This window comes from Phyllostomus hastatus, unplaced genomic scaffold, assembly GCF_019186645.2.
Source record: "Phyllostomus hastatus isolate PE091 unplaced genomic scaffold, TTU_PhHast_1.1 phas_contig_40, whole genome shotgun sequence".
NCBI classification, from domain to species: Eukaryota; Metazoa; Chordata; class Mammalia; order Chiroptera; family Phyllostomidae; genus Phyllostomus; species Phyllostomus hastatus.
In genome coordinates this window covers 99,319,527-99,346,855 of record NW_025333872.1, presented here as the reverse complement: position 1 = coordinate 99,346,855, position 27,329 = coordinate 99,319,527, and the positions used below count along the sequence as shown (strand labels likewise).

General features: G+C 58.2%; 1 protein-coding gene across 19 annotated transcripts in view; it reads right to left on the bottom strand.

Moving 5' to 3' along the window:
- Window positions 1-27,329, bottom strand: part of AFDN (afadin, adherens junction formation factor) — a 103,513-nt gene that overhangs the window by 33,095 nt on the left and 43,089 nt on the right. For 7 of the 19 annotated variants that reach the window (XM_045843619.1, XM_045843623.1, XM_045843629.1 and 4 more), the window contains exons 9-22: window positions 26,788-26,882; window positions 25,655-25,917; window positions 20,839-20,911; window positions 17,275-17,393; window positions 13,762-13,823; window positions 13,427-13,632; window positions 11,270-11,290; window positions 10,396-10,541; window positions 10,020-10,114; window positions 9,390-9,655; window positions 7,912-8,055; window positions 6,230-6,428; window positions 3,210-3,313; window positions 2,108-2,194 (exon numbers count right to left, since the gene is read on the bottom strand). In XM_045843619.1, the coding sequence (XP_045699575.1) occupies window positions 2,108-2,194; window positions 3,210-3,313; window positions 6,230-6,428; window positions 7,912-8,055; window positions 9,390-9,655; window positions 10,020-10,114; window positions 10,396-10,541; window positions 11,270-11,290; window positions 13,427-13,632; window positions 13,762-13,823; window positions 17,275-17,393; window positions 20,839-20,911; window positions 25,655-25,917; window positions 26,788-26,882 (1,880 nt within the window). The remainder of the gene's footprint in view (window positions 1-2,107; window positions 2,195-3,209; window positions 3,314-6,229; window positions 6,429-7,911; window positions 8,056-9,389; window positions 9,656-10,019; window positions 10,115-10,395; window positions 10,542-11,269; window positions 11,291-13,426; window positions 13,633-13,761; window positions 13,824-17,274; window positions 17,394-20,838; window positions 20,912-25,654; window positions 25,918-26,787; window positions 26,883-27,329) is intronic. The other 12 variants (XM_045843628.1, XM_045843625.1, XM_045843638.1 and 9 more) reach the window with 3 other exon arrangements.

Sequence of the window (27,329 nt, the reverse complement as noted above, 5' to 3'; positions counted from 1 at the left end):
CCCTCTCGTCAGTGCCGCCTGACCTCCCCACCCACGGCCGCTGCAAGGCCCGTCACCTCCCCCGGAAAACCAGGAAGAGCTCACCCACCAGCTCCTCTGGCCACACCACCTCTGAGCCCCTCCGACCCACACTCCACAGCGCTGCAACAATCAACCTTCAGAACTGCACCCCCCCACCACAGGGCCTCACTTGAGCCCCTTCCTCGGCGAGGCTGGGGGGCTGCTGCCCAGCCGACTGTCCGCCAGGAAGCAGGGCCTGCCCCTGACAGAAAAGCCCTGTGATCTTGCTCAGTGTCGGGGTCACCCCCTCTCAGCGCAGATCAGGGGGCGCCCCCACCAGCTTCCCAGGGCTCAGGCCTGGCTGCAGCCTCTGCCCGCATTCCCATGCCTGGTTCCACGCTGGGACAGCCCGCCACCTTACCTGGCTCACACCTGCGCTCCTGCGTCCCCCCCGCCCCCCGCCCCCCCCCCCCGCCCCCAGCTACACTGCAGGGGAGACACGCAGTCAACGCCCTCAAATCAGCGCCGGCCTCGGGTGTCACGTGCTCCCTCACATTTTTCCGCCTTGCCCCCCCCCCCCGGGACCAGAGCATGTGCTAATAAAGGGGCTGCCTGGACCACAGATATTCTTGGCAGGAGAAGAAAACTTCGTGAGAGCCAAAAGCATACTCAGTCTCATTAAAAGTGTTTATAAGCTGATGAGTTAACCCTCCTAGGCAGAGCTAAATCTGCACTCTCCTTCCAAACAACTTCTACTATTGTTTTTCTCCCAGTTCTACATGTATGTGCACATACTCTTTACTGTGGCAGGTATCTGAAGGACCAGAAACAGAAACAACGAAAACCCGACACCTTCGAGAGCGCCCTCCAGGACTAGAGGGGACACGCCCTGCAGCGCCCCCCACCCCCGCCCACCCCTCCCGAGGCAGCTGCCAGTGGGGGGAGATGGGGAGCCCCGTCTCGCGGAGACCCGGGAGTGGCACGGGGCGGGAAGGGGAGCACGTTTAATTCGGACACTGTGTGTCCCGTGGAGACGGACACGCGGTCGGTAGAAAGGTCGTCTGCTGTTTCACACTCTTCTGACTCCCTGTGTGGCTGCCGTTCCCCAGCAGGCCTGGGCTCCGCAGCCCTATATCCCAGCTGGAAACACTGCCAGCACGTCAGTTTGCACCCATCTCTTCTGAAACAGGTCCGTGAAGGGAACGAGGGGAAAACCCTGGAGACGCACAGCATGGGCGGTGGGAACGGCCCTGCACACTCGCACGCACGCACTCGGCACTCCCTTCCGGAGCGGAGCACACGTCGCTGCAGAAGCCAGCCGCGGGAGCAGGAGGCCGCCCCTCAGGGCACAGCACAGCCTGGGGCCGGTGGGGGGCAGCGACTGGGCCCTACCGACTCCTGGTCACAAACCACTCGCCAGCAGCAAGGACTCCTGAGCCACCTACTGTGTTTACGACAAAACGACGTTCTCTCAGCTCCTCCCAACTACACTGGCACTTCTTCGTCCGAAAAAGGACACGCAGCGGCTCGGGGAGCTCCCCAAGCCGGAGTGGAGAGTCGAGCGTGGCACATGCACACACGAACCAGGGAGGCGTGTGGCCAGGAGCCAGGTGGGCAAAGGCTCGGTGGCAGCTGTCCCGTCAGCCGGGGTCTGGTGAGGGTGCAGGACCCCGGCGGGTCTCCCGGGGAGCGCCCCACCACCACCACACACAGACCAGGGCACGGCCAGCACCTGCGGTCTCAGGAAGCGGCAGCCCCGGCTCGGCCTGCGCACCCGACTGCCTGCGCTCGCTTGTACCCAGACCTGCACCCCTGCCGGCGCTGCTGACGTGGGGACCGGCCTGCCCGCTGTGTCTCAAAGTGACAGCTCTCCCCCGTGCCGGACCTTCTGCCCACGGTGGCAACCCACGTCTGCACCGTCTGGACGGTTTCCTTCTGAGCACCACCTGGGCGACGCCCGGGGGCCCCTCACGCCACTCCCACGTGGAGGCCGCCCCCCCAGCTACCTGGGCCCGAGCGCAGGCCTCCAGTCCCAGAACTGCAGGCCCGCCCCTGAAACGAAGGGGGGCGCCCTGTAGCCCAGGCCCCCACCCGCGGCCAGGCCCACCTTCGCCGCCACGATGCTGAGGCCCATGCCGTTCTGCTTCTTCAGGGTCACGGTGATCACTTCGGGCTCCTTACGCAGAGGCTGGGCCTGCAGGACCGAGACAGAGGTTATTTTGCAGCTGCCACGGGATCCACGAGGGCCCCGCAGTGCGTGGGGGGGGGGCGCTGCCCAACCAGTGATGCAGGGGCTCCTCCGGAGCAGCAGGGGGAGGGGGCAGACGCCAGCGCCTGCGACCTGAGCGCCAGAGGCGGCCCAGTCGAGGGTGCCGTCGCCGCGCTGCCGTGCTCCGGGACGACCGGAACGTGGGAAACAGAACTGAACCTGCACCACAATCAGGTCACAGGGACCTGGCCGTAATGACGAAACCACACTGTTCCTCCACTGCCTTCAGGCTCCACCTCAGCAGGCGTTCTTGAAGCAAGACGCTGAGCCGGACCGCGCACCACCCACAGGGGAGAGGGAGAAGCTCTCACGAAGGCGACCCAGCAGCCTGGCCCCCTGAAGCAGCAGGGCCCCAGCTGCCCCGGTCCAGGCGCAGTGCGCGGTCCTCGGCTGCGATGCACAGCCGCGTCCCGGGGGGGCCGGCCCGGGGCCGAGCGGGCCCACAGACGGACAAGGGGGCAAAGCGACCCGTGGACGGGGCGTGCCGCACGCACCTCCCGCCTCGCACGGGGCTGGTCAGCACTGGAACCGACCGGCAGGTGACTCGACACACACTGAAGACGAGGCAGAACTGACCACGAAAAAAATACTTGTAGCCAAAAAAACATCTCCTGGTGAAATCTGTTAACACTACCCCGTTAACGTATTTCTAAGCCGCATGTTAACGTTAAGGCTGGTACGGCTGTGGGAATAAATATGCTTCATTTTAAAAAGCACTATTTGTCCACAGACTAAACCGTACACTCACGGCCTGGAGCAAAAACTTCGTGTCCAAACTGTGGGCTCGAGACTTTTTAAAAATCAGTATTTATGAGTGACTGTGAAGTCTCCCGTCACAGCCACGCTCGCTGCGAGCGAGAAACAGATCCGTGCCGACCCCCAAACCCTGCGGGCCCTGGGCGTCCCCCCCCCCGCCCACCCGTCTCCCCACGACACTCGCCAGCTCCGTGTTCTCGCGCATCAGGTGGCTTTCGTAGTCGGCCCCTTCGAAGTAGATCGTCCAAGTCCCTGGCGAGCGCGGGTGCGGGACCAGCCTGCAGAACCCTGGGGAGAGAAGCAGCAAGCTGCAAGGCTGCAGAGCGCACCGCGCAGACCCCGTCCTGATCGCCCGCAAGGGGGCTGGCACGGAGCCTCGATTCGACGGCCGACGACCTGACGGCGACGACGCTCCCTGTTCTTCTCGACACCTTCCGGCTCCGAGGGCGGGCCTGCCGCCACCCAGCCCTGCGCGCTGGTTCCCGTGCGGCAGGGCGCCCGCCACCGACCTGGGCAGCGAGATGCGCACCGCCCCCCCCCCCCCCGCAGGGCTGCCTGCCCCGCTCGGCCACGGGCGCCGCAGCAAGGCCTGCCCCCCTGCCAGGGGGCAAGGACCGCAGGGCGGGCGGGGCGCCACCTGCACTTTCCGCGCTGGTCACGTGGCCTGGCAGCTGCGGTGCGAGCCGCCCGCACAGCAACTCTGGACAGAACAGGCCCCTTCTCATCCTTCTTTGTCCGGATTCCTTCTAAGCCACACTCGTCTGAATTCCTAATCAACTTCAGAATCGTTTCATAATGTTTTAAAGAGCATGATGTTTTTCATCAGGGACAAATGACGACACACTCAAAATCCATTTGTCCAGTCAGATGTGACTGTCTCTCGCCCGTTTCCTGGCAAAGGCACACCACACGGGTCTCACTCCATTCTCGCGGGTGTCCGCACGTGATCGCACCCCAGTCCCAGCTCACAGTCACCAGGGGGACCCCGTGTGCCCGACCCTGTGCCCACGGCGTGCCAGCAGCGCTGTCCCAATCGGCCCCGCTGCCGAGTGCCTGCCGGCCCAGGCTCCGGTGGGCAGTGCCTGCTGTGCCCACCCACTCTGGCGTCCACCAGGAAGGGTTCTGGCTGTTAAATCCGGGCAGTTCCAAAGTTGTTTGTGGTAGAAGTAAACGGAGATACACAAATGTTCTCAGTTAAAATAAGAATACGTATTCTCATTAGTTTTACTTAGTTTTAGTCCTTTGTGAAAAAAAATCAGTGTCTATCAAGTTTCTTTAAAATATAGCCAATAACTTCTGTTTTCTCTGTTTTAGAGAATCATAATTACCTTAGCTTTTAAGTTTCAACAACTGGAATTTATTTTTCCAAACCTCAAGTTTCTGCAACAAGCGAGGACCACACTGCAAGCATTTTCCCCTCTCTTTGCTGAAGGAATGTCTCAGGTCAGGTCCGAGTCCACACCGACTCTATAGCCGTCTCTCACAGTATTACACCAACCCCCCGAAAAGAACGGACGTTGAGAGCACATCATGGTCCCTCTCACGGCACCTGTGTACTCGGCCACACCGTCCTGTAACACATGTGAAATAACGTGGCCGCACCCAGACACAACGAAGCATCAACGTGTCCTGAAACCAAGCATTCCGCCCGAGGGGACATCGCGGAGAAACCTCATCACCCAGTCCAGGTCTCATGACTCCCAGCTGGGCACACGCCCATCCCCTGACTCCAGTTCCTACGCGGCAGCTGCACGCACACGCACCACACACCCCACCCACTAGTGAGGGGGACTCCCGCACGCAGCCCGGGGGCAGGGCGGCACAGCCAGCCGTTCTCTGGGTGCTTGCTTGCACGTGAGCGTGCCAATGCTGCCACAAGCATCCCTCACAGGGAAGACGGTGTAAGCTTTAAGAAGAGCCTGAGGTCCTCAAGATGCAGGAAAGCAAGGAGAACAGGGACAAAGGCCCGGCCCCACAGGGTCCACGGCACACAGCACGACGCTGGCTGCACACGGCGTGCCCATCCCGGAGGGCGCACAGATGCACCCGCAATTTGGCCTTCAGTCCCACACGGGATGGGGAGAGGTCCAAGCGGGGAGACAGGAACAAGGCCCGGCTGTCAGGCCCGACGGCCGCGGGGAGCTTGGAAGAAGGGGAGAGCTGGGGCCTAGCTCAGGGCCCCTCAACGGGCACCCAGCCCAGGGATGCCCCCCAGTGCCTTCCTCGGAAGCGCACCGCAGCCCGGCCCTCCCCACCGTCCCTCCATCTGCGCCCCTGGACGGCCGAGACCACGGCCACACCTCACTCCCGGCGGCAGCCCTGGTCAGCGTCTCCCACCGTCCAACTGTCTGCAGACACAAAAGTCTACTGTGATGAGTGAAGTGCTCACTGAGATCAGGCATCACACTCGCTCAGTTCACACACCCATGGACACGCAGCCTGAACTCTTCTGTTACGTTTGTTTCTGTGCCTAAAACTGGGACTGAAGTCTGCTCTGACCTGAGAGCTCCCACTTCAGGTCTGACGGGGCCTCCACCCACCGAGCTCACGGAGAGCACGGAACAGGCCCCGGGCACGACGAGGGACCTGCGCCCCACCCCACAGCATGCACTGGTGCCAGGCTCCTCGCACGAGCCGAGGGCCGGCCGGCAACGGGGCAGCAGCGGTGCCGGCACTCAGAGACCCCTGGATGGCCCGTTCGCCCTCGGCGCTGTCCCAGCAGGCGGGCTGTCACCATAGCCCTTGTGCGGTGAGGAGCTGCAGGGAGAAGCTGGCATCAGGGCTTGGCCGTCTGGTCCAGAGCCTGTGCGGCTCTGGCACCAAGAGCCACACTTCAGCTCCGGAGGGAGGCCGCGCCTGCGACCAGGCCCGAAAACCCCAAGATAGGGGGCGGGGTGGGGTGGGGTGGGGTGGGGTGGGGAGAGGAGTGAGGAGCCATGAAGGCCCCCTCCAGCCCAGGCCCACATGCCACCAGGAACCCAGCGAGCAGAGCCAGGGCTCACGGGGCTCTTGTGCAGCCCACCCACAAGAACTCTGGACACCTGCGACCCACCCCCGTGTCGCCAGGAAACGCCCCTTCCCGGCCCGGGAACGCTGACTTCTTAGACGCACACAGGGACCGTCCGCCTGGGACCGTCAGACCTGGGAACAGGCGCCCCGAACGGGAACGCAGCGCAGACCGCAGAGACGTTGGAGCGCACTCACCCCTCTGGCACAAAGGGTCCAGAAACTCCTGCAGGCCGTTCGGGAGGTTCCTGACCACGTCGCAGGAGTAGCCGTCCTCCGGCAGCAGGAAGGGCAGCTGCAGGTCGGGGTCCTCCTCCAGCTGCACCTCCCTCCCGTCGCTGCGGGCCAGCTCGTCAGCCGTGTTTTCGGCCACAGCCACCACGTTTTCTATCAGGTCCTGGTTGGGGAAAACGCACGATTACAAACAGATGCCCCCGGATGGGCGCTGTTGACCAGGGGCCGCCTCCGCTCCTGCAGGCCGCATGGGCCACAGGCACCGCAGGCCCACACCCGGCGGCCCGGCGGCCCCACGCCAGCACAGGCACACGCCAGCCAGCACATGGGCCGAGAGAGCTGCGGTTCACTTCAAAGGCTGTGTAGCTTTAAATTAAAAAAAAATCGTTCTATCACAATATGTTTTCTCTCTTCAAAAATAATCATTTTTCCTCACACAATTCTCCAACACCCAGTGCTAATCATTGTTCCTGTAGAATGTTTAATGACATGAAAAAAAGCTCACATGTGTTAAAAACCAAGATAAAATATCTATTTCCAGCTCATACGGAGGTTATTTCTGAATTACGGGTTGTAAGCAACTCTGTTTAAAAAGTTCTCGCGAGTGCACAGCACACACGCCGGAACGCCCGCACTCCCTGCGCCGCAGCACGGGGAGCACGGGCGGCGGCCCACTGCCGGCCAGCAGCCCTCGTGCCGCCCCTTCCCCCTTCCCTGGCCCCCGCGCCCCCCGGCAGCCAGCACAGGACCCCCGTCTGCTCTGGAAACTCGGACAGGCGGCAGCACGCTGTCAGCAGCCTGTATCTGAGCCCTGCTGTGCAGTCTAGGCCGGGACACCCCTCCAGGCTGTCGTGGGCCGGGATGTGCTCAGGGTCACCGGTGCCCCATCCCTGTGACGGCCACGACACGGCTCATGCACACGCTGCCCTGCGCCGGGACTCTGGTGACGGCCAGCCCGGGGCTGCTCTGAGGATGTCCACTATAGTGGCGGCATCCCTCGGTCCTGCAGGCCGGTCGCTCGGACCCCGGTGGGTCCAAGCGCCCGGCTCCTCTCATCTCGGGACGCCGATGTGAGGAGGAGTCCCTGGCCCCAGGGCAGCGCGCAGTCTCTGCGGCACCTCCCGCCGGTCCACCAGCCAGCGGCAGGCAGCAGACGCCGCAGACTGGGCCTTCGCCCTCTGCGGGCAGCAGGAACGCCCAGGCCCCAGGCTGCACCGCGCGAGGGCCTGGGTTCACCGGTCAGGCACCTCTGCACAGGTCCGGGAGGCAGCCGTGCGCAAGGGCCTCAGCCCCCTGCAACCCGAGGACACCCGTGGCCGTGGCAGCAGTTCCAGGGCCTCTGGGTCTCCAGGGCAGGGGTGTGCCCGTGAACTGAGGACCCCAGGGCAGCTGCCTATCACCCTCCCCACTGGCCTTCCAGTGGTCTCCTAAGACTTGATCTCCGGAGTTAAATGCCTTTCTACTTAAAATGCTCATGCAGTTTCTACTTCACACACTGAGCCTAAACTCATGTAATCGACGATGAAAATGATCCTATAAGATGGTCAAGTAAATGAGCTTATTTTTAAGGAAATAAGGTAACAGTGTCCTCACTTCCCTGTGCAAACGTGTTCCCCCACCGTGTGGTCCGTGGCGTCCCCCCTTACCGCCGGGATGAACGGCTCATCGGGTGCACAGTGGTAGTTCTGCAGCAGGGCCTGCAGCTGCAGCGAGTTCAGCTTGAAGCAGGTACTGTTTATGTTGGGAATGTCATTAGGTGCGTACTTGTCCATGGTGAGCAGAGTGGTGGCCTGGTTGGGAGAGTGGACAGCGTGACGCGTGATGTGATGGCCATTCATAAACCGTCCCCTTCGTGTAACGGGCACCCTGTGATAACCTGCTGATCGGATTCTGAAATTCACGGTATTTTTAAGGAAATAGTTCTGTTCACATGGGCAAACTGAAATCAAAGGATTGTCTCAGAAAGGTTTTAAATGTCCCTTAATGTCACTAAAACATATAATGAAATTCAATTGTTTACGTTCATAAAGCATGTAAAAAATCCTTGTAGAAACTTTAAGCACTTACGTAACCATTCGGACAACCAATTTCTAGGGTCTAAACAAAGTTTCACTGTAATGCCCTTTTCTATAACCAGCTAACTCGAAGCAAGAGGGCGGCAGCCTCTTTTGATGCCACTCTCTTCAGAAGAGACTCCGAAACTGAGGAAGACGACACAAAACCACACACTGCAGCAGCGGAAAACACCGCCCTACGTTCTGGGGCTGCAGACACCCACTTCCTTCACGGCACCCAGCAGCCTCCAGGCCCGGCCCTAGGACCCCCCAGAACCGTCAGCACAGGGGCCTCCTCTCGCCCGCCCTGGCTCTGCGAGGCCCTCGTGGAGCGGTGTGCTTCAACTCCTTTGTCCTTACCTTCTGCGTTCCTACGACCGCACGGGTTTCTGCTCTGTGGTTCCCTGGCTTTGTATTCTTGGGAGTTAACTACTGCCCACTTTTAAATCAGAATGTATCTTTAGAAGACATGCCTCACTAATCTCAATAAAAAAGACCCTTTGCGGCTGTCTACCCACCGGTCACCACCTGCTGGGGGCTGCACTGGGCTCCCTGGGTTAGCATGCTGAAGGGCTAGCCCCTCGCCCCGCAGGAAGTGACTGGGTTTGGAGACAGGATCTTGACAGAGCAAACAAGCTCAAACAAGGGCCCTTATGAGAGGCAGACCCTGGACACAGACGTGCACAGGGAGAAGGCCCTGTGGGGATGAGAGCAGATCAGGGGACGCCTCTGTAAGCCTAGAAACCCCCCAAATGCCAGCAAACCCCCGGGGCTCAGTAAGAGGCCTGGGGCCGAGCCCCTCACAGCCCAGAGGGCCCAGCCCCACTGACCTTGGCCCTGGACTTCTGGCCTCCAGACTGAGAGAGGATACGTTTCTGCAGCGCACGCCCACAGATGCTGCATTGGTCACAGGGACCCAAGCAAACGAGCACACCACGGTCTCACGGTGTGTGCACACGGAACCCCAACGGGGGTGCTGGGCTCGGCCGAGTGCGAGTCCCGGCCCCCGGGAGAAGCCGGCCGTGAGAGGAAGTGCACGCACGGGCACCGGCGGGCCTCGGACCACCCACCTGCACTATCCTGCTGAGGTGACAGTCGGCGGCCAGCTCCAGCCCCTGCTTCTCCGCCCACGCCTCCACGTGCCCCAGCTGCTGGCGGATTATGGCCCCCCAGTAGTGAGAGCACAGCCCCGACTCGGGGTCGGTCACCAGCCTGTTGAACAGCCACATGTTGAGGAAGTGGAAGAGCTGGGAGAAGAGCTGGATGGTCAGGGCCGCGTTGACTCTGCAGCGCCGCAGCAGCGCCATGGCCCCCGTGAGCGTGTGCAGGACGTCGTCTGTCGGGAGACACAGGGCGGGGGCAGGGCCCCGAGGTCACTCGGGCACGGGCCTGGGCTGGGCGTCCCCTTAGACACCAGCAGCCCTGGCGACACCCGCCTCCCTTGAACGGGAGACGGTGACGTGGTCGTGAACCACGTGCGCCGACGAGAGGCTCTCTGAAAACGCATGACGTGCGAAATCGAGCTGATCTTCAGCAGACAGCGGTCACAGTGCGCTGCTTTAGGGAGACGGTCAAAGCCAGCAGGGCATCTCGCTTCCTTTTACAATGCCTCCTCTTACCCACACTCGGTATTAAACACTAGCATGCAGTGAACCAGGAGGCAGGGAGGGCAGGAGGGAGGAGAAAAAGAACACCCTAACCTATTTTTGGTCTTTGCAGACTGTTCTCTTCAGGGTCATCCAGAAAGGCCGGCATGTAATTGTTCAGTTCCGACTGCAGACAGTGGACCAGGTACCTGAAACACACCGAGGACTGGAATGAACTCCGCGCAACCGTCTGTGCTGTTGAGGAAGACCCTCACTTAAAGACCTACAGCTTTGCTCCCAGGGTCCATGAAGCACAGCTCACCGAATCCCACTTAGTAAGCCAACGTGTCTGCAGAGTTACTGACGTTTCTTGGCGTTACCAGGGTAAATAAAAACCTTTAAAATCACCTCTGAAAACCTCACAAGAAAACACACGAAGACCCGCACCCTCCCAACACAGAGCCCCGGCCCCGAGAGAGCGCGCCCTTACTTAAACGCCATCTGAACCAGGTGGGCCAGCACGTCCTGGGCGTCCAGCGTGAGCCGGCTGAGGTCGCGGTCCTGCTTGATGAAGTTGAGCAGCTCCGACGCGTTCGCCATCCAGAAGGCGAGCGCCCCTGCGATGTTCTTTTGTTTCTGCGGGCAGAACACACGCCATGAGCGGCTCCCGGGCGGGAGGGCGGGCGGGCGCAACAGAACGGGGTGCTCCTGAGAAGCTGCTGAAGGCGGGCCACACCTTCCCGTTTTTGCCAAGGTATTCACCACAGATACCAGATATTTGCAAAGGAATTTGGTGCGCACACAGCAGTGGGAGATAAATGACCACCGCGACTTCCCAGGACTCGGGGAGACGCGCGGCTCCACGTGGCTACCACTGATGGAGTCCGCGGAGAAAGGGGCATCGAGTCGCAGCGCCGAATCGGAGGTCGTGCACTATCTGGTAATCTGCGAGCACACACACACGCATCCACGGTACCCACGGCCACCCTGATACTCGCGGCCGCTGGCTTGGACGTAAGCCACTCGGTATCAAGGGGGGGTCTAGCGCATCCTCTCCCGACCACATGTGCAGGCCAGGCAACCTCAGATGAGACCCAGAGAGTGGGGACCAGGGGCAGACGAGAAGGAGGAGGGAAGCAGAACTGCTGTCATCTCATGTCCACACGGAAGTGCGTTAAGCGGAAGTTATGAAATGCTGGTAAAGGTGCACAGTTGGAAGGGTTTAGTAGTGCGTGTCTCAGCTGCTGAATGAGTGTTATGGCGGCTCAGTCCCGTGTGTGGAGCGCTGTGTCTGACATGGAAGCGACATGAGAAACTCAGCTAAGCCGGCACAGCCAGGATCAGCGCCCAGCAGAAGGTCCTACCTGATCAACCTGGTCTACTTCCTGGAGGAAAACAGACGAGGGGAAACCAAGCAGAACGAGAGAAAGAAACTTGTAAACAATCATGACAGTTCAAAACAATCAACACACTAAACGAAGGTGCGACACGACAGCACGACACTCAGCCCCGCTCTCCCCCAGCGCCCGCTCGCGCTCGCGGACGGCCCCAGCCGCTCTGGGAGTGTGCGGCCCGGGGGCGGCCCCGCGCCTCTGCCCTGGCCCAGGAGCTGCGGGGGCTCCCGGGGGCGCGCCCGTGAACAGGAGGCCCCGGCACACACACGAACACACACACTGGTCCCTTTAAGAGACTGACAAGGGGAGGACTTCTGAATGTCCTGACGGTACCCTGGGTCTGAGCACTTCAAGGTCTGTGAGACCAGGCTCTTCCCCGGATTAATTAAAAAGAACAAGAGAGACAGGAAAGATCAACAGAAACAACAAAAATAGAAGTCAAGAACATTGAGAATCTAAAAATATGTGAAAAACCTATTCTAAAAAGAAGTAGACTGTTTTTGAAAGTGGGTTTTTACAGGCTGAAAAATTCAAATCAGCCCTGACTGGTACGAGTCAGGGCTGGGCACTCTCCCGCGGAGCCAAGGGCCGGGGTGACCACAAGCCTGTGCCGCAGGCCAGGGCCCCAGTGCAAGCGTGTGGAAGGTGGCCGGCCGATCAATGTTTCTCTTGCACACAAAGGTTCCTATCTCTCTCCCTTCTTGCCCCTCTTTCTGAAAATAAATAAAAATTTAAAGAAACTATTTAAAAAAACCCAAATTTAAATTATTCACTACGATAATTTCTGTCTAAAATGTGAAGATTCCTCTAATCACATACTAAACCCAAATCTGAAATTAAAAGACTTGTTTTGATAATGGTGATTTCTGTGAAGTTCAAATTCACTATGGAAAAATCTGTCAGAAGTAGCTGGTGGCAGGAGCCTCATCATTTGAAACAGGCTTTACGAATCCAAATGGGACATGAAACAGACAATGGCTCTGAATGACAACTGAACGGGAAATCACACCTGTTTATAAAATGATGAAGAGTAACAAAATGGTATCCAAACAACATGACTTTCCTTCCTGATCTCTATTCTCACTGGGGTAAAAGTACAACCCCGTCAAATGCATATGCTAATCACTCAAACATAAAAGAAACGTGTGTTGAAAAATGTTTGGCCTTTAAAAACAATTCCGAAGGAATTAAAAGATTAGTCTTCCTCCAACTACCCTGACAGGAGAAAAACAACATAATCATGTTACTTAACACTTCATAATTGCAGTTTTCTAGCAAGTAATTGCACTGACGCATGATTTAGGAAAACTTTTAAAAAATGTATACATTTTACTTGATGATAAATTTCAGATTCTTGGTAAGTTTGGAAACTGGTATGCCAATTTTATCAACTACAGAGAGCACCTAAAAGAAACAAACCACTCTACCAAGAGAACACCCTCACTTCCCCTAATTTCCAAGATGAGTTATGAAAGAATGTGGGCCTGAGTTTCACTGTGAGAAATGCCACGATGTCCACACCCCAGTGCGTGCTGTCCAAAACACGGACAGTCACCGCGGGCGCCGCAGCAGGGCCAGAGCCCTCCGTGCCCACTAGAGGGTTCTGGGGGTGGCCGCCAGGGACAGGCGGGACGGCACGGAGCCCTGGCGGTGGCCCGGGGTCTGCAGGGTCGGAGACGCCCGGACGCGGTGGAGCTGGGCTGCACAGCACTGCGCCCGCGCGGGATGCTGCCGAGGCCTTCGTTTTAAAATGGTTCATTTTACGTTGTGTGAATTTAATCTCAATACCTTATTTTGTAAAAAATTCTAGGAAAACCCACATCAAGTCTCAAGACTTTCTCACAACTACAACTATAAGGGTCTTTCTCATAATCATTATGTTACCATGCACCATTTATCTCCCCTTTTCTCAAGTTTGTGGGAAGTAAAAAGAAGTTTACATTTCTCTTCAACTTTTAAAGCGATACAATTTTCAATACAATTTCTATAACTTTTATTTTAGGAAGAGCTCCCAAAACAAGGTCAAGCGTGTAACCAAATTTGAAACAGGGAAGAACCGGACCGCGCTGGCCCACAGCCGTCAGCAGGATGCGGCGCCGGCAGGGGGCAGGGCGGGCGGGGGCTTACCTGGATCACGCCTTCCATCATGCTCACCATCTTGTTGACGATGGCGACCACTTTGTGCGTGCGCTCGGCGGGGCTGAGGTCAGGTCTGTACTGGCTTGACAATACATACCGACATGCCATATATAATACATAGGTAGGTGACAACTTAAAATGGACTGTAGAGCTATTAGTGTAATTTATAATGGCAGATAAAAATGAATCTTCAGCTGTGAAAAGGTTTCAGAAAAGAAGAAAAAGGAAAAAAAAAGAACGACAAAAAAACAAAACCATGAAAATCAGATGGAGACAGTGGGACCGGCAATCACTCCCCAGCAGTGGGACCCGCAGGTACTCACAGCTCTCCCTGAACTCGATGCTGGCAGGCAGCGTCAGCTCAGGCCCAGGCGCATCCTGCGTTCTGAAAGAAGAACGTTGCCATCTCACATCAGGCCACAGAGCTGATAACGTCCTCACATCCTGTGCTGATTTCTGGAGCTTTAAAAAAACCCTCTGTGCCATCTCGTGACCTAAGACACCGCCCCTGCCCCCTTCCACATGTCGCAGGGCCCACACGGAGGCGAGCGCACTGGCAGTCATCCCGCCCCGGCCGCCACAGGTCGGCGCCCTGGAGCGCCCGCTCCCCTCGGGACAGCAGATCTGACCACCACTCTGGATTATTCATGAAGGCTCTGCGAGCGAAGAGGCCAGGCCGCTGTGCACCTGCTGCAGCCGCGGCTCAAGTGACAACGCGGAGACACTGCTGCGGGCGCGAAGAAAGCCTAAACCACACTGGGCCGAAACCGAGCTCTAGTGCATGCGAGAGAGAGATGCTTCCACAGAGCCGGGCACTCCCTTCCTCTCTGGGCAAAGCCGAGACAGAGGCCCCTGGAGACACCCCTTCAGTCGCCTGGTCAGTCTTCTCGATGCTCACAGAGACACGAGCCTTACAGAAGACAGCCCGCTCACGCACACCGTTCCTCCGAGTCACGTCAATTCGAGGCACTTTGCATCGCTTAGCCTGACACTGCAAAAACAAGCAACTGCCAGAAATGTAAAGGCAGAGAAACTGTGACCTGGAAGATTCTAAGAGCTAGCACCGTACTAATGTTTGTATATTTCCAGATATCCCAGATCACATTAATTCAAAGGGTAGGTAATCTGTATTAAGAAGTCCTTCAAGCTGCGGTGACCCTGCCCCCACTGACAGCACACAAGGGAGGGCAGTGTCACATGAGTATCTTTCAGTCAGAAACATAAATACACACGTGTTTTGTTGTGCATTGTGATGAAAAATATTTAAAAGCCATTAGTAAGGGAAGACTTTTCAAAAAATGAGTAAGATAATGTGGTTTCCCTTTTCTGCAAAGTTAACTGAAAATTAAACAGTGGGGATTACAATGACTTACAATGGAATGAAAACATCTACTGAGTTAAATACGGCACAATGGGAAGTCACAGTTATCAGGATATCTGCCTTTGTTACCGACTTAAAATAAGTCATTTTCAGCAACAACATCCAAGTCTAATCATCTTTAGACTAATGGTAATAAACTGGCCAGAAATAAGTATTTGGAGTCATTTATGTCCACTCATTAAATTGCCAAGTTAGTTAGTTCAAGTAATTAAAAAAATGTCTTCAAGAACGAGAAACAAACAAACAAAACAAGCACCTCTGACGATCACGGATCCACTCAGTCACAGACTGCGGTTCGAGCCCCGCAGTCCCCCCACCTTCTCCACACACACACGCACGCACACACACACGCACACACACACGCACACACACACGCACACACACACGCACGCACACACACGCACACACGACGAACTAGGAGAAAATGCAGCGTGCGTTCACTCAGACTAGGACAGTCATTACAAATGAAAACAAAAATGCTTTCATCAAATTGTATGCAGTGAAGTTTATGTAATCTACGACTTAGTAACTTAGATCTAACTCAACAATTTAGGTGTAAAAATACTCTTATAAACACAATATAATTTAAACACTCAGTTATTTTAGTATGTCTCTCTTACACTGCCATATTTACAGACATCTGAAATTACAGGTAAGCAGTTATCTTCAATGTAATATCCATAAAGCGATGCCAGATAAACTTCACCAATTATCTGTTTCACCAATTTAACAAATTCAGTATAAATAAGAAATTGAAATTCTCATTGAAAAAATGAAGTGTCAGTGATAACTTAAAGTCACTCCCATCATTCAATGTTTTTTTCCCTTGACTAAACTTAGAATTTTAAACATGCTTATTAAAGCAACTTAGATTTTTATGAGTGTATCAATTAAATTAACTATCACACCAATACTGCCTATGTGAAAAACACGAAGACTGAAAATGGGAGGAATCATGTTTCCACCCCTTTGTTATTATCAACACACATGCTTATTGTTCAAATAAAACCGTTAGTAAGTCTTTGCAAAGCAGAGTGCTCTGACCTTGAAAACACTAATTAGCAGTGGGCACGTTCACAGAGGGCGATGATTTCTGACCGACAACTAGCCAGCCTGCCCTGGGGCCCGGCTCGCACCCCGACCACACGACCCTCCCTCGGTGAGCGACGTGCGCGCCCAGCCTCCCGCGTCCTGAAAGCGCTGTCCTTCCTGGGCGCCCTCTCCTCTCTCTCTCCCCGTCTGAGTCTCGCACCCGCGCCGGCGTCTGTGGGCGCGGGACACACACCCGCGCCCCTCTGCCGCCTTCTGCACAGACCGAGGCCCTCCTCACAGCACCAACTCACCGTTCCGGACCCTCGTTCTAGAACACAGCACCGAAGTCAAGTACAGAAGTTGACTACTACCTCTTAAAACACCCACAAAGCCAACAAGCACCGTGGTAATAACTGAAAGCCCACAATAAAATCAAGGTAAGCCCGAGAGTCCTACGTTGGAACTCGGGACACACAGCGCCCTCTGCTGGATGTGCACAAAGGGACGGCCTGCGCCCTACAGGGAGGGAGGGCCCTGTGCCCTGGGCAAGCCACGGCTTGGGCTAAAGCCTCTGATCCTGGTCCATGAAAGGGGCCGGGGGGGACACCCCATCTCACTGCTGACCACAGAGAGGGCACAGAGGGCACAGCGAGGTGCCCCGGCGCCCCCCAGCTGTCTGCGTGCGCCCGGAGCCCCGCGGCAGGAGTGCTCAGCGCCAGGCACGCTGCAGCTTGGGCTGACCCGCCCCGGGGCCCCCGTCTGCCGCCCCGGGGCCCCCGTCTGCCGCCCCGGGGCCCCCGTCTGCCCCGGCACCTCCGCGCCCGCGGCCCTGGCGTCGCTCCTCAACCCTCGAACAACGTCAAGGTCACGAGGAAGTAGTGCTCCGATTTACCAGGGCAACACAATGTAAAAATAGTAAGAAGAGGAAATAGCAAAAGACAGAAGGTCTCTGTTGAAAAAAACCAGGCAGGAACAAGGCGAGGAGAGAAGAGGGGGCACCCCGTCACAGCTCAACGGGGGCGCGCTGCGTCGGAGCCTGGGGCGCGCCCCGGTCCTTAAAAGCCCTGCTCCAAGCCCACGTTTGGCTCCGTGCATTTTCAAACGTGAGGGTTTCCTCTACAGACGGGCAACGTGACGAGTTTTATGGGAATATACAAAGTATCAAACACAAAATCCTGTGAAAGCCGCCCCACCTGCGGACGGAGGAGCACGGGTCACACAGGGACACGCGGACTCCACGCGCCCCTCAGCTGCGCAGCGCTGTGCTCGGAAGCCGTTCCTCCCACGCCAACCACACGGAGAGGAAAGACCCCTTCAATGTTCCAGAAACGTCCCGCGAACCCCAGCAGGGCCTCTGGTCCTCACCCCTCGCCCCCGGGGGAAAGCGCGCCCCGCCTTCAGCGGGACCGCCAGGGCGTCCTACCTGCTCTCCTGCCGGCGGCCCTCGGGCTGCTGCTCCACGCGGACCATGGGCCTCACCATCCCCCGCTCGGCGGTGCTGCAGGCAGACGGCGCCCTGTCGCTGTCCAGTCTGGTCGAGCTCTGGCCAAGGGGGACACGGGGAGCGTGAGCACCGCGCAGACAGCCCGGCTGTCCACTCCGCGCTGCAGGCGAGGGCGTGGCGTGCGTGAGGCTGCAGGGCAGCGAGCAAGGCGGGGACGCTGGAAGAGTGCTGCCGGCGAGACACACCGCAGGCAGAGGACGGCCTGTCCCGAGTGAGTGGACGCCCGGAGCCGGCGGTCATTAAAGAGTGATGAGACACACAGTCACTTCCCTGCCCGGCGCCAGAGGCTCGCTTTACAGCGCAGGCAGGCACACCAGGCACACGCACGCACGCACGCACACAAGGGCTCCCCAGAAGCTCGGCACGAACAGTGGCTTTACCCCAAAGAGCCCTCTTAGATCGGGACAGAGCACACAGAACCCGCACAGCGGGAGGCGTCGGGTTCTTCTGGTTTAGTGTTAGCTTCACGAAAGGACTAAACGCCTGCTCCTTAGAGCTCAACACCTAGTGAAGGACTGAGTCCAGAAAGTGCTTTACTTCCCGCCTTGGTGCAGGGAGAACTCGCAGGTACGGCAGCCCTCCCGCACAGTCCACACCCCTGACCGACCGACAGCAGGCAAAAGGGATGAGTGCCCTACGTCAGGCACACAAGCAGAACAGAAGCAACACACTTACAGCAAGAAACCCACTGTAGCAACATTTTACCTAGGAGTTCTCATCACATCTGTGTACTGAGGAGACTGCACACAGGTAAGTAAAATGAAAGTCATCCTTCTCTTACCAACTAGAAATCAATACCGTGCTGTATCTTTGTAATTCTTCATTTTCCACAAATGAGACTTTACAGCCTACTTTGTAAAAAAATACTCTTTCCACGTGTTTTAAACATCTTACAATATTACTTTTATGCTGCCAAGTTGTGTGGATGCGTAACCTCCTGTCACCCACTCATCAAACCCCACTGAAGCAACGCCTCACGGGGTGTAAGGTGCTCGTGGGCGCAGGGCGCGTGACAGCTGCGTGCGTGGACTCCCGCTCGATGGCCAAGGCCGCGGGGTGCGTCTGTGGAGCTACGACTGCTGGGCCGGTGCACAGCAGCACGCAGACTACGGGAAGTCGTGTCACATGAATGGTAAGGCAACAGGCAAACCACGGCATGTTTGTGTGCCAACACATCGCAACACAACCTCAGCTTGCTTTCACACGGTGCCCACCGGACGCGCTCGCGGAGCCGCAGCCAGAGGCAGCGGGACAGAGAGGCGTGCGCACGCACAGGTGAACGCACTCACGTGCACGAGGAGTTCAGGAAAGGACCCGCTGGGACGCCCCCAAAGCCGACTATACATTATGATGAACCACCTTCATGTTTTCACTTCTTTTCATTTTCCAGGTTTTTTGTGTTGACTACCCATTTTATAAAGAACTGAACTTTGAAGAAGGCAGTGATACTTAGTTCCCAGGGCATGTATTCGCTCAGGGTTCAACAGCTCCTCCCTGAGGCGCTGCGCTGCGCTGCGCGCGGCTCTGGACCCCCGCAGGGCAGCGGGGAGCAGGCCCAGCAGGACCCCTCCTTCGCTGAGCTCCGCAGTCAGCCGGCAGAGGGCAGGGGCCAGACGGGAACACGGCTGCACGAGGAGTTCAGAGACACCGCTGCCGGACGCCTCCGGGAAGCCACGGGGCTGCTGCGGGAGGACGGTGGGGCGAGCGTGTGGACACAGCCCGGGGTGGGGGGGGGGGTGGTAGAAAGGCCAGCGCCCCAGGTCTTTGGTGGGAGGCATGCGCGGGGGTCAGGGGCTGGGGCGAGGCCAGCGTGCACTCAGCCGGGAGGGAGGGTGGGCGGGTCTGAGGGAGCTGTGTGGCCAGAGGGAGGGAGGGCTGCGTGGTATCTGGGGCAAGAAACCACCGGGGGTCTTTGACGGTGGGGTGGTCACAGAACCAAATGCACACAGTGGAAGCACCAGTTGGGCTACTGGGCGGGGGGAGAGGAGGAGGAGGACTTAGGGGAGAGAGGTGCTGCCTCCAACACTCCTGCCTGTGACCACCCAGGGACAACAGAGAAAGGTGAACGCCTGTGGACTCTTCCACAGGTGGAGCAGCAGAACTTGCCAGCGGCTGGAGGTGGAGGCTGAGAGAGGAAAGGCCCCGAGGAGAACCGGGACAGGCCCCTGGGCCAGCCCTGTGGAGGGGGCCCCTCAGGACGGAGAAAACACCCTCCGTGTTAGCTCGTTCCATCTGCCACCGTGTGCCAGCCACGCCCGTGGCACGCGCGCAAGCTTCTGGAGCAGGGAAAGGTCAGGGCTGTGGAGCCTGTGCCCCGGCCCCTGTGCAGCCCGAACCCAGGCAGAGCCTGGGCTTTGCTTTACCCACTGGAATGGGGGGAACCGAGGCTGCGCCAGTGCCCAGCGCAAGCCGTGAAGGGGGCCTGCAGATCCCACGCTTCCTGAGCAGCCCCAGCGCGTCGGGCTGCCCCCTGGAGAGAGGACGGGGCACAGGGTCCGACAGGGAACCTGAGGGGACAGGAAGATGGGCGGCCCGGCAGGCCCCGTGTCCCCGCACAGCCTGGCCCCCGGCCGGCGCAGCAGTTCTCGCCCAGCGTGCGCGAGAACCTGCACACACGCAGCCCCGGCCGCGGAGTCAGGGGCACTGTCCAATAAAGCAATGGCGACAGCCAGCACGACGCTGGCCGTGCAGTGGGCGTGCTCTGTCCCGAGCCATGAACACACAGGTCAGAGCGCATCTCACTGACCGTGTCTCACAGTGAGGCTGTGTCTGATTGGTTAATCCTAGACGCAAGAAGAGGCACGCGATTTTTTAAAAAGTCATTTCAGGGCAAAAAAGTGTAGGTGATTACTATTATTATTCTTTGTAAGTCAATCAGAATTATACCTATCTTTCGTCAGGTCAGCAGAAAAAAGACCTTTCGTGGGCGTGCCACAGAATTTCAGTCGTGAGTTTACGTGCACGAGACGAAAACCGCCGCACCAGCCGAACGCGGCCACACAGTGGGCATCGGCAGGACCAGCAAATGCGCCGCCCAGGGGAGGCCCAGCCGCCCGCACAGCAGTGAGCACGCCGGGGGCCTGCTGTTCAGTCCGCTGCCTTCCGGCGCCGGCTTCCCCGCAACAGACAGCCACGGTGAGGAGAGAAGGACCCGCCCCCACCCGAGGTAAGGGTGGCCGGGGAGGCCCGGTGCCCGAGGAGGCAGCTCGCGGACAGGCGGCAGCGACAGCCAAGCGGAGGGGCTCAGGGGAGCAGCAGCCACTGTCTTCAGGGGTCACCTGACCAAGCGAGGCTGGTCACACAGAGCAGGGAAGAGAACAGCCGGACACGGCTGTGCCGTATGCCCCCAAGAGCCACCCCCCGCCCCCCTGTGCAGACACGGCAGACTGTGTCCGAACTACAGTTTTACGAGGACACTACGGACCATTCATCCGTGTCCCTATGACGTTAACCACGCACACCAGGTACCGTGCAATCACCTACCTTGCTCGTTGGTAATGCTGCCCCACTGTGAATGTCTCCTCCTAGGTCAAAAGTGGTCTCCTGAACAATCCTGCTGGGACAAAGAACAACACAGAGAACGTGACTCTCGAGTCGTGCGGCAGTCTCTTCCTGGCAATAGAAAAGGAACAGGTACCTAAGCGCCAGACGTTCAAAGGTCTCCAAGGAACCCTTTTCTTTTCATCGTATGAAGTTACAGAATTTGAAAGAGTGACTGTAACTTTAAGAACTTGTCTCACTGATACATGCTAAATAGTCTCAGGATCACGTATTTTAACGCTGTATTTAAAAACAGTGAATTGAAAGGAACCATAAAGAAGACAGCCAGCTGTTTCTTCCTGCAGCCTCCCCAGGCTGCACATGCCACAGACACGAAGCGCAGCTGCCCCAGGGCCGTGGTGCTCCCTGGCGGGACGCGGCCCAGGGCCGAGCGGCAGCCTGCCAGGAAGCCAGGCTGAGGGTTTCTACGGACCCCACTACTTAGGCCACAGATAAAGAAAGAAACAATTTTTGATAATGTTAGTAGTCAGATCAAGAGTTACCCTGTTTAAACAATTTTTTAGACTAGCGCAAAATACCAAAAATTTAAAACTATCCTTATGAAAAATTAACTCAGATCACAAACCAAACCTCCTAACAGCCAGTAACCGGGGTGAGCTAGCGGTGCTGGCACAAGTGCTGGTGCTGGAGCCCGCTGGCCCCTCCCACGGGGGGAAGCAGCACCAGGGCCCGGAGCCCCACAGCCCCACGGCGACAGGCAGCGCCGGGACTTCCTGGGCATGGAAGGTCATCAGAAAAGCTCCAGTCTCCCCATTTTACCATGTTGAAAAGTGTATGGTCCAATTTTAAAGCACTATGTTAACCTGAACTTTTTATTTAAGCTCAATCTATAGACAAAGCTTGAATAAAATAGAACTATAAAATAAAACTACAAAGTGACAGAGAAGTTCCAGATCAATGGAACAGAACAGAGAGGCCAGAAATGAACCCACGCACAGGGGGTCAACTAATTAGGACAAAGGAGCTAAGGACACATACACAATGCAGAGAACAGTCTCTTCAACGCACGGCGCTGGGAGAACCGACAACCAGTGCAGAGAGTGGGGCTGGGCCGCTCCCCTGCCCCGGACACAAGAACGAGCCCCACGTGGGCGAAAGGCCTGCAGGTGCCACCTGCAGCCATGACACCCCTGGGAGGCACAGGCAGTGAGCTCCCTGACGTGGGTTTTGACAACCAGTTTTCTGGATCTGACACCGGAAGCCGAGGCCACAAAAGCAAAAATAAACAAGTGGGACTCCCCCAAACTGGAAAGCGTCAGAGCCACAAAGGACACTATCGACACAACAAAAAGGCAGCCTATGGATGGGAGAAAATGCCCGCCAGCCACGCGTCTGACGGGGGGCGGGGGGGGGCAGTGAACACCTAGCACTCAGAGTGGGCAAAGGCAGGTCTGCAGTCGGGAGTATGCAAACAGAAACAGTCTATTCCCACGTTATGATTAATTACTGCCTTACGTGCACGATGAACGGTTATGAAACCACTCGCGCTCCACCCTGCACGTGAAGAACGCAACACGAAACAGCCAGACCCCAGGCAGTGCGAGTCAACGCCGCGCAGAGGGCCGGGCAGAGGCTCGGCGGGGCAGGAGCACGCGCGGGGGCTCAGCAGCGCTCGTCAGCGGGAAGCGCCCGCCACCGCCCCTGCCAGCGCTCACCGTGCACCTGCCGGAGGCGGCGCAGTCAGCAACAAGACGAGACGGCAAGGGCGGGTGAGAAACGAGGAAGAGGGAATCCCTGTGCACTGCTGGTGGGAACGCAAGCTGGTTCCTCCAAAGAGTTAAAACCAGGGAGCATCTGAGATCTTGCTCCCCAGCATGGCCGCAGTCTGGCTCCAACAAACGCTGACAAACACTCCCAGAGGTGTGAGTGTTCCTCGTGGTGCGTTTACTCGGCGTGGTCAGCAGGGGTCCACAGGAGACCCCCAGGACCTCTCTGCGGACCCGGTGAGAGGCACCCGCCGGGGCCCCGGCAGCCCCCGGCTCCCTCCTCCGCACTGGGAGGACGGGGTGAGGGTCTTGGGACTGGGGGAGTGACCCCTGCCTTCTAGCAGCAGGCCAGGGCTTGACTGAAGCTGCTCTTAGAAAAGTCCTTGAGGTGAGCAAGGGTTGAGCTAACTCAGGGAAAGAAAAAAAAATGTGCTATTGTTTTTAACCTCCGCTTGCTCATTCAGATTGCTCCCAGAGGGCCTGAACAAAGCTCCTGCTGGCTAAATGGGAGCTGAGCTCCCTCGGCTCCGAGAGAGAGAGAGAGAGAGGGCACCAGCTCCCCAACGCGAACAGCCAAAGGGACAACGACAGGCGCCTGACTCCCACCTCCAGAGGGCGGGGGGCGGAGGTGCCGCAACGCAGCTGATGGAGAGAAGCCGGGGGAAGGCACGGGGAGCAGGCAGGCGCCCTGGATGGGTTCGCTCTGAGAGGGGACCTGTGCCTGTTGGGAAAGCACTGCTGTCTGGAGGTGTCCCATCAGCTCTGGCCAGCCGTTGCTCAGGTGGCCCCACGTGACTAAGCGTCTCAGTGGGGCTGCCAGTGGGGACACACCTTCTCGGGAGGAGCCGCTGCAGAGCGGTATCGGTGGTGCGAGGTCCATGGAGATGGCAGGTGAAAGCCAGCTTCCCCTAGAGGTCTGCTCAAGCCCTACAGACCCCGACACTAGCCCAGAAAACCATGTCCCCCTGCCAGCAGACCCCACAACAGTGGGCCCCCATTAGTACACAGACGGCTGGGGCCAGGGCCCTGTGCCACCTCCGCACCCGTCTGTGCCCCCGTCAGGAAAGCCTGCAGTCAGGCAGAAGCAGCAGCAAATACTGAATTGGCCTCTTGAAGGCTCAGTGAGGGTTTGGGGAAATGGATCAAGCTGTGACCCCACAAAGACGTCACCCCGATTCTTTGAGATATTACCCACAGCTGTCCCTACTTAAAGAGGGGAAGGCCACTTGGAACCTGACTGGTCAAGGACAGACATAAACTGTGAATGCCTGCAAGCAAACAGCGGGTCCACCTGTGCTCTGTCTGTCTGTCTGTCTGGGCATGCTGTCTGTCTGGGCACGCTCCCCGCAGAGGTGAGGTGATCTCCCACCTCTGGGCAGCACTGTTGAAATAAACGTAAGGCAAACGCACGTTAGGATGGGGCATGCTAAACCTCTCAGAGACACAGAAACCAGCCGAAACGCTCTCCAAGTTCACGCACTCTAAGAAGACACCCCAGGCAGTGAAAGCCAGCTTCGGTTTGGGGCAGATCTGAAGGCTCGGCTGTACGGTGGGGCAGACGGATCGTGAATCGCGCCTGCATGTTACAACAGCAGCCGACGCCACCGAAACTCATCGCACGAACTCGGAAAGAGCACCACCGTGGTGAGAGGCAACAGCGGGAGGCATTGTTCACGGACAGCCGGCCGAACACTGAAGCAGGCTCTCCACGGACAGCAAACACCCGGGGAACGGGGGACGTGAGGACGCCGCGCAGGCGCGCTCTCCCTGCCAGGGTGCCCGGTACCGACAGCCAGAAGCCAGGCGGGGAGAAGCTGGCGGTGGAGAGGCCGACGGAAGACACGTGAGCAGGGCTGCAAGCTGAAGGGAGGGGCCCTGCTGAGGTCAGGACCAGGGACGGGAAGCAGGGGACGGGGGATAATGACAGAGCTTAAGAAAGGGAGGGGACGCCCGCCCTCCCAGGCACAGAATGGGGGGAAGAGCGTCGATGCGCCCTCACTCTGAAGGTGGAATGCAGACTTCCCGAGAAGCGGACGGTGAGGGCGCCAGAGGCCGAAGAGGCCCGGTCATCCGCTGGAGCCCCCGGACGGGGCCAGACACGGGCCTCCAACAGCCCCCGCGGTCTGCGGCACCCAGGTGCCTGCCTGAGGACACGGCTGGCCCGCAGAGCGCTCGTCCTGGAGAGAGGCGTGGCGTCCAACTGCACGAGCCGCCTCCACCCTTTCCTCCCCTGGACTCAAAACGGCACGGCATACCAAAGGGGGCACAGAGCGCCCCAGCTGCCCCCCAGGAACCACCACGGTCGGTCCGAACACCAACACGAAGAAATGAAAAACTCACGGCTGCCCTGGAGGACAGGCTGTGGGACAGAACACGGGGGTGGTGCGCGAAGCCCAGAGGTGGCCGCCCACGGCCATGCTCCTCGGCCTCAGCGTCCACATCAGTGGACGGTCCACTTGCTTCGAACAGCGTGAGGTTCACACCCTGCCAGTCTGCAAAACAGTCCCTCACGCAGCGACACGTCACCAAACAGTGCCGTACTCCCCCCCCCCCCCGCAAGACACGCTCCTGGACAGTCAGCAGACGGTCAGGAAGGCTCTGGTTTCCCGTCCCGGGCCCACGCCGCAAGTCCTCCGAGAGGCACTAGGGGGAGCCAAACCACACAGCACGGCAGGAAGGCCGGGAGAGGCCGGGCTGCGTCCCCGTCAGCAGGAGGGAGGCCCCGGGCAGAACGCCGCCACTCCCCACAAGGCGCAGTCACGTACTGTTGGGAAGGACGCAATGAAAAACAAAGCCCTCGAACGTGATGTAAGAACCAGCCACAGCCCCGTCGTTAAGATGAAGACCCTTCCTCCCTCTTCTGCCCCCTGAAACCCACTGAATCACCAAGAGCAGAACCACAAGCCCACCCCGAAGTTCTAAGAATTTAAGGAAGAAGTGGAACCACGGGGCCTGGGCCTGCATCGGAACACTTCCAGCCCCCCGAGGACACGCCCTCCCCTTCCCGGAGGCCACGCGTGTCCGTCACTCACCCAGGCTTGTGTCGGGGGCCCTTGGCGGGCAGGCCCCCGTCCACGGGCCTCCTCGCGAGCACGTGGTCCTGGGTGGGGTCCACGAACTTGAACACGTGCGACGCCCCGAACTGCACACTCATCCCGCTCTGCAGCATGGTGGTCTCTGAGATGCGCTGCCCCTCCACGTAGGTCTCGGCGTCCATGCTCCTCGGGGTGACAGTGACAACCCCGTCCATGTTCGTGAGGTCGCAGTGATGGGGCTGGATCCCCGACCCGAACAGCTAGAACGGGAGGGTCAGAGCAGCTGCCGCTGTGAAGGCCGCAGTGCTTGGAGGCCGAGTTTTAGAACCGCGAGCCCCCTTCCGTGGGACATGTAACCTAGTAAACCTGGGTTTTTGGTGCTGTGAGTGGGTTTTCTACCAACAGTCCAAAAACAATTGAACTCTGTCAAAATAACTGAACACTGTATTTTCGGCACCCAGTGCCGCGATTGAAGGCACACTGTAACTCTGCACTAAAAAGCACACGGTCACTGTGAACGTTGGACGATTCGATGGGCAACCCCACGCAGATCATCGTGATCCCAAATTCCTGGGCACCCGCCGCCCTGCTGTGCGAAGGAGGGAGGGAGGTCGGAACTGAGCACAGCTGGAGGAGGCTGACCCCCCTTTCCTCGCTGGGAAACGAGGGCCCAGGAGGGGCGCCGAGGGAGGAGCCCGGACCTCCCCCGCGCGGAGCGCGCTGGGCCCCGCCTCACTGGGTGGTGGGGAACTGCGTGCAGCTGGCACTCCCACTGCAGCTGGTGGACCGCCTCCTGCCCTGCGTGCCCGGCCCGGGGACGGGACTCCAGAGGCTGTCGCCCTCGGTGCTGAAACACACCTGTGCAAGGACCACCATCTCCTGGAGGACGCACAGCCTCAGAGGAGGGTCACGACCGCTCCGTGTTTTCCGAGGAGGAGTGTGGGCAAAAACTCACACTCCGCTCTTTTCCCACGCAGGCTGAGGAGAGTGGCCCACAGTGAACAAGCTATTCACGTTTGAATGGAAGCTTCTGGTTTTTGCCCATCCGTTCCCTCGAGACCGTGAGCTACCCCCTTCCGAGAAGGGAGGACGAACGACCCGAGGGGCGGGGCGGGGCGGCGCACACGCACCTGGATGGAGCTCTCGTCGAACTTCTCCGTCCCGACCTCGGTGACACTGAGCTGCAGGCGGTACAGCTTCGGCTTATCCCTGGAGTCAGAGCCGTCTGCAAGACGCGAGCGAAAGGTTACCTTAGAAGCGACACCACGGCTCTCTCCAAATTTACAGCATGCAATTTAACCGACTGGGTTGAGAAAACTCAAAGTAATTTGAACACATCAGCTTCTGTTTCATATAATTTAAGGTGATAAACACTGTCGTTTGTACCAACGTTGCCTCATCACATAAAAAGACGTTTCTGTCCGTGATTCTGAAGAGTGATTCTATTAGCAAGGGAAGATCATCAAGGGTGCACGGACCTTCCCTCCGCGCAAGAAAGGGGAACCTGCCACTGAGAGGGCGCTCAGCACCCCTCGGCTGGGGGCGCAGCTGGATCGCCGACGGAGGCTGTGAAAGATACAGCAGCCTCAGGGCTCACCCCAGACCTTCTGGACCAAAATCCTTGGGGAGGAGGCCCACACCTGCATCTTAGGACTACTGTCCCCCAGTGGCT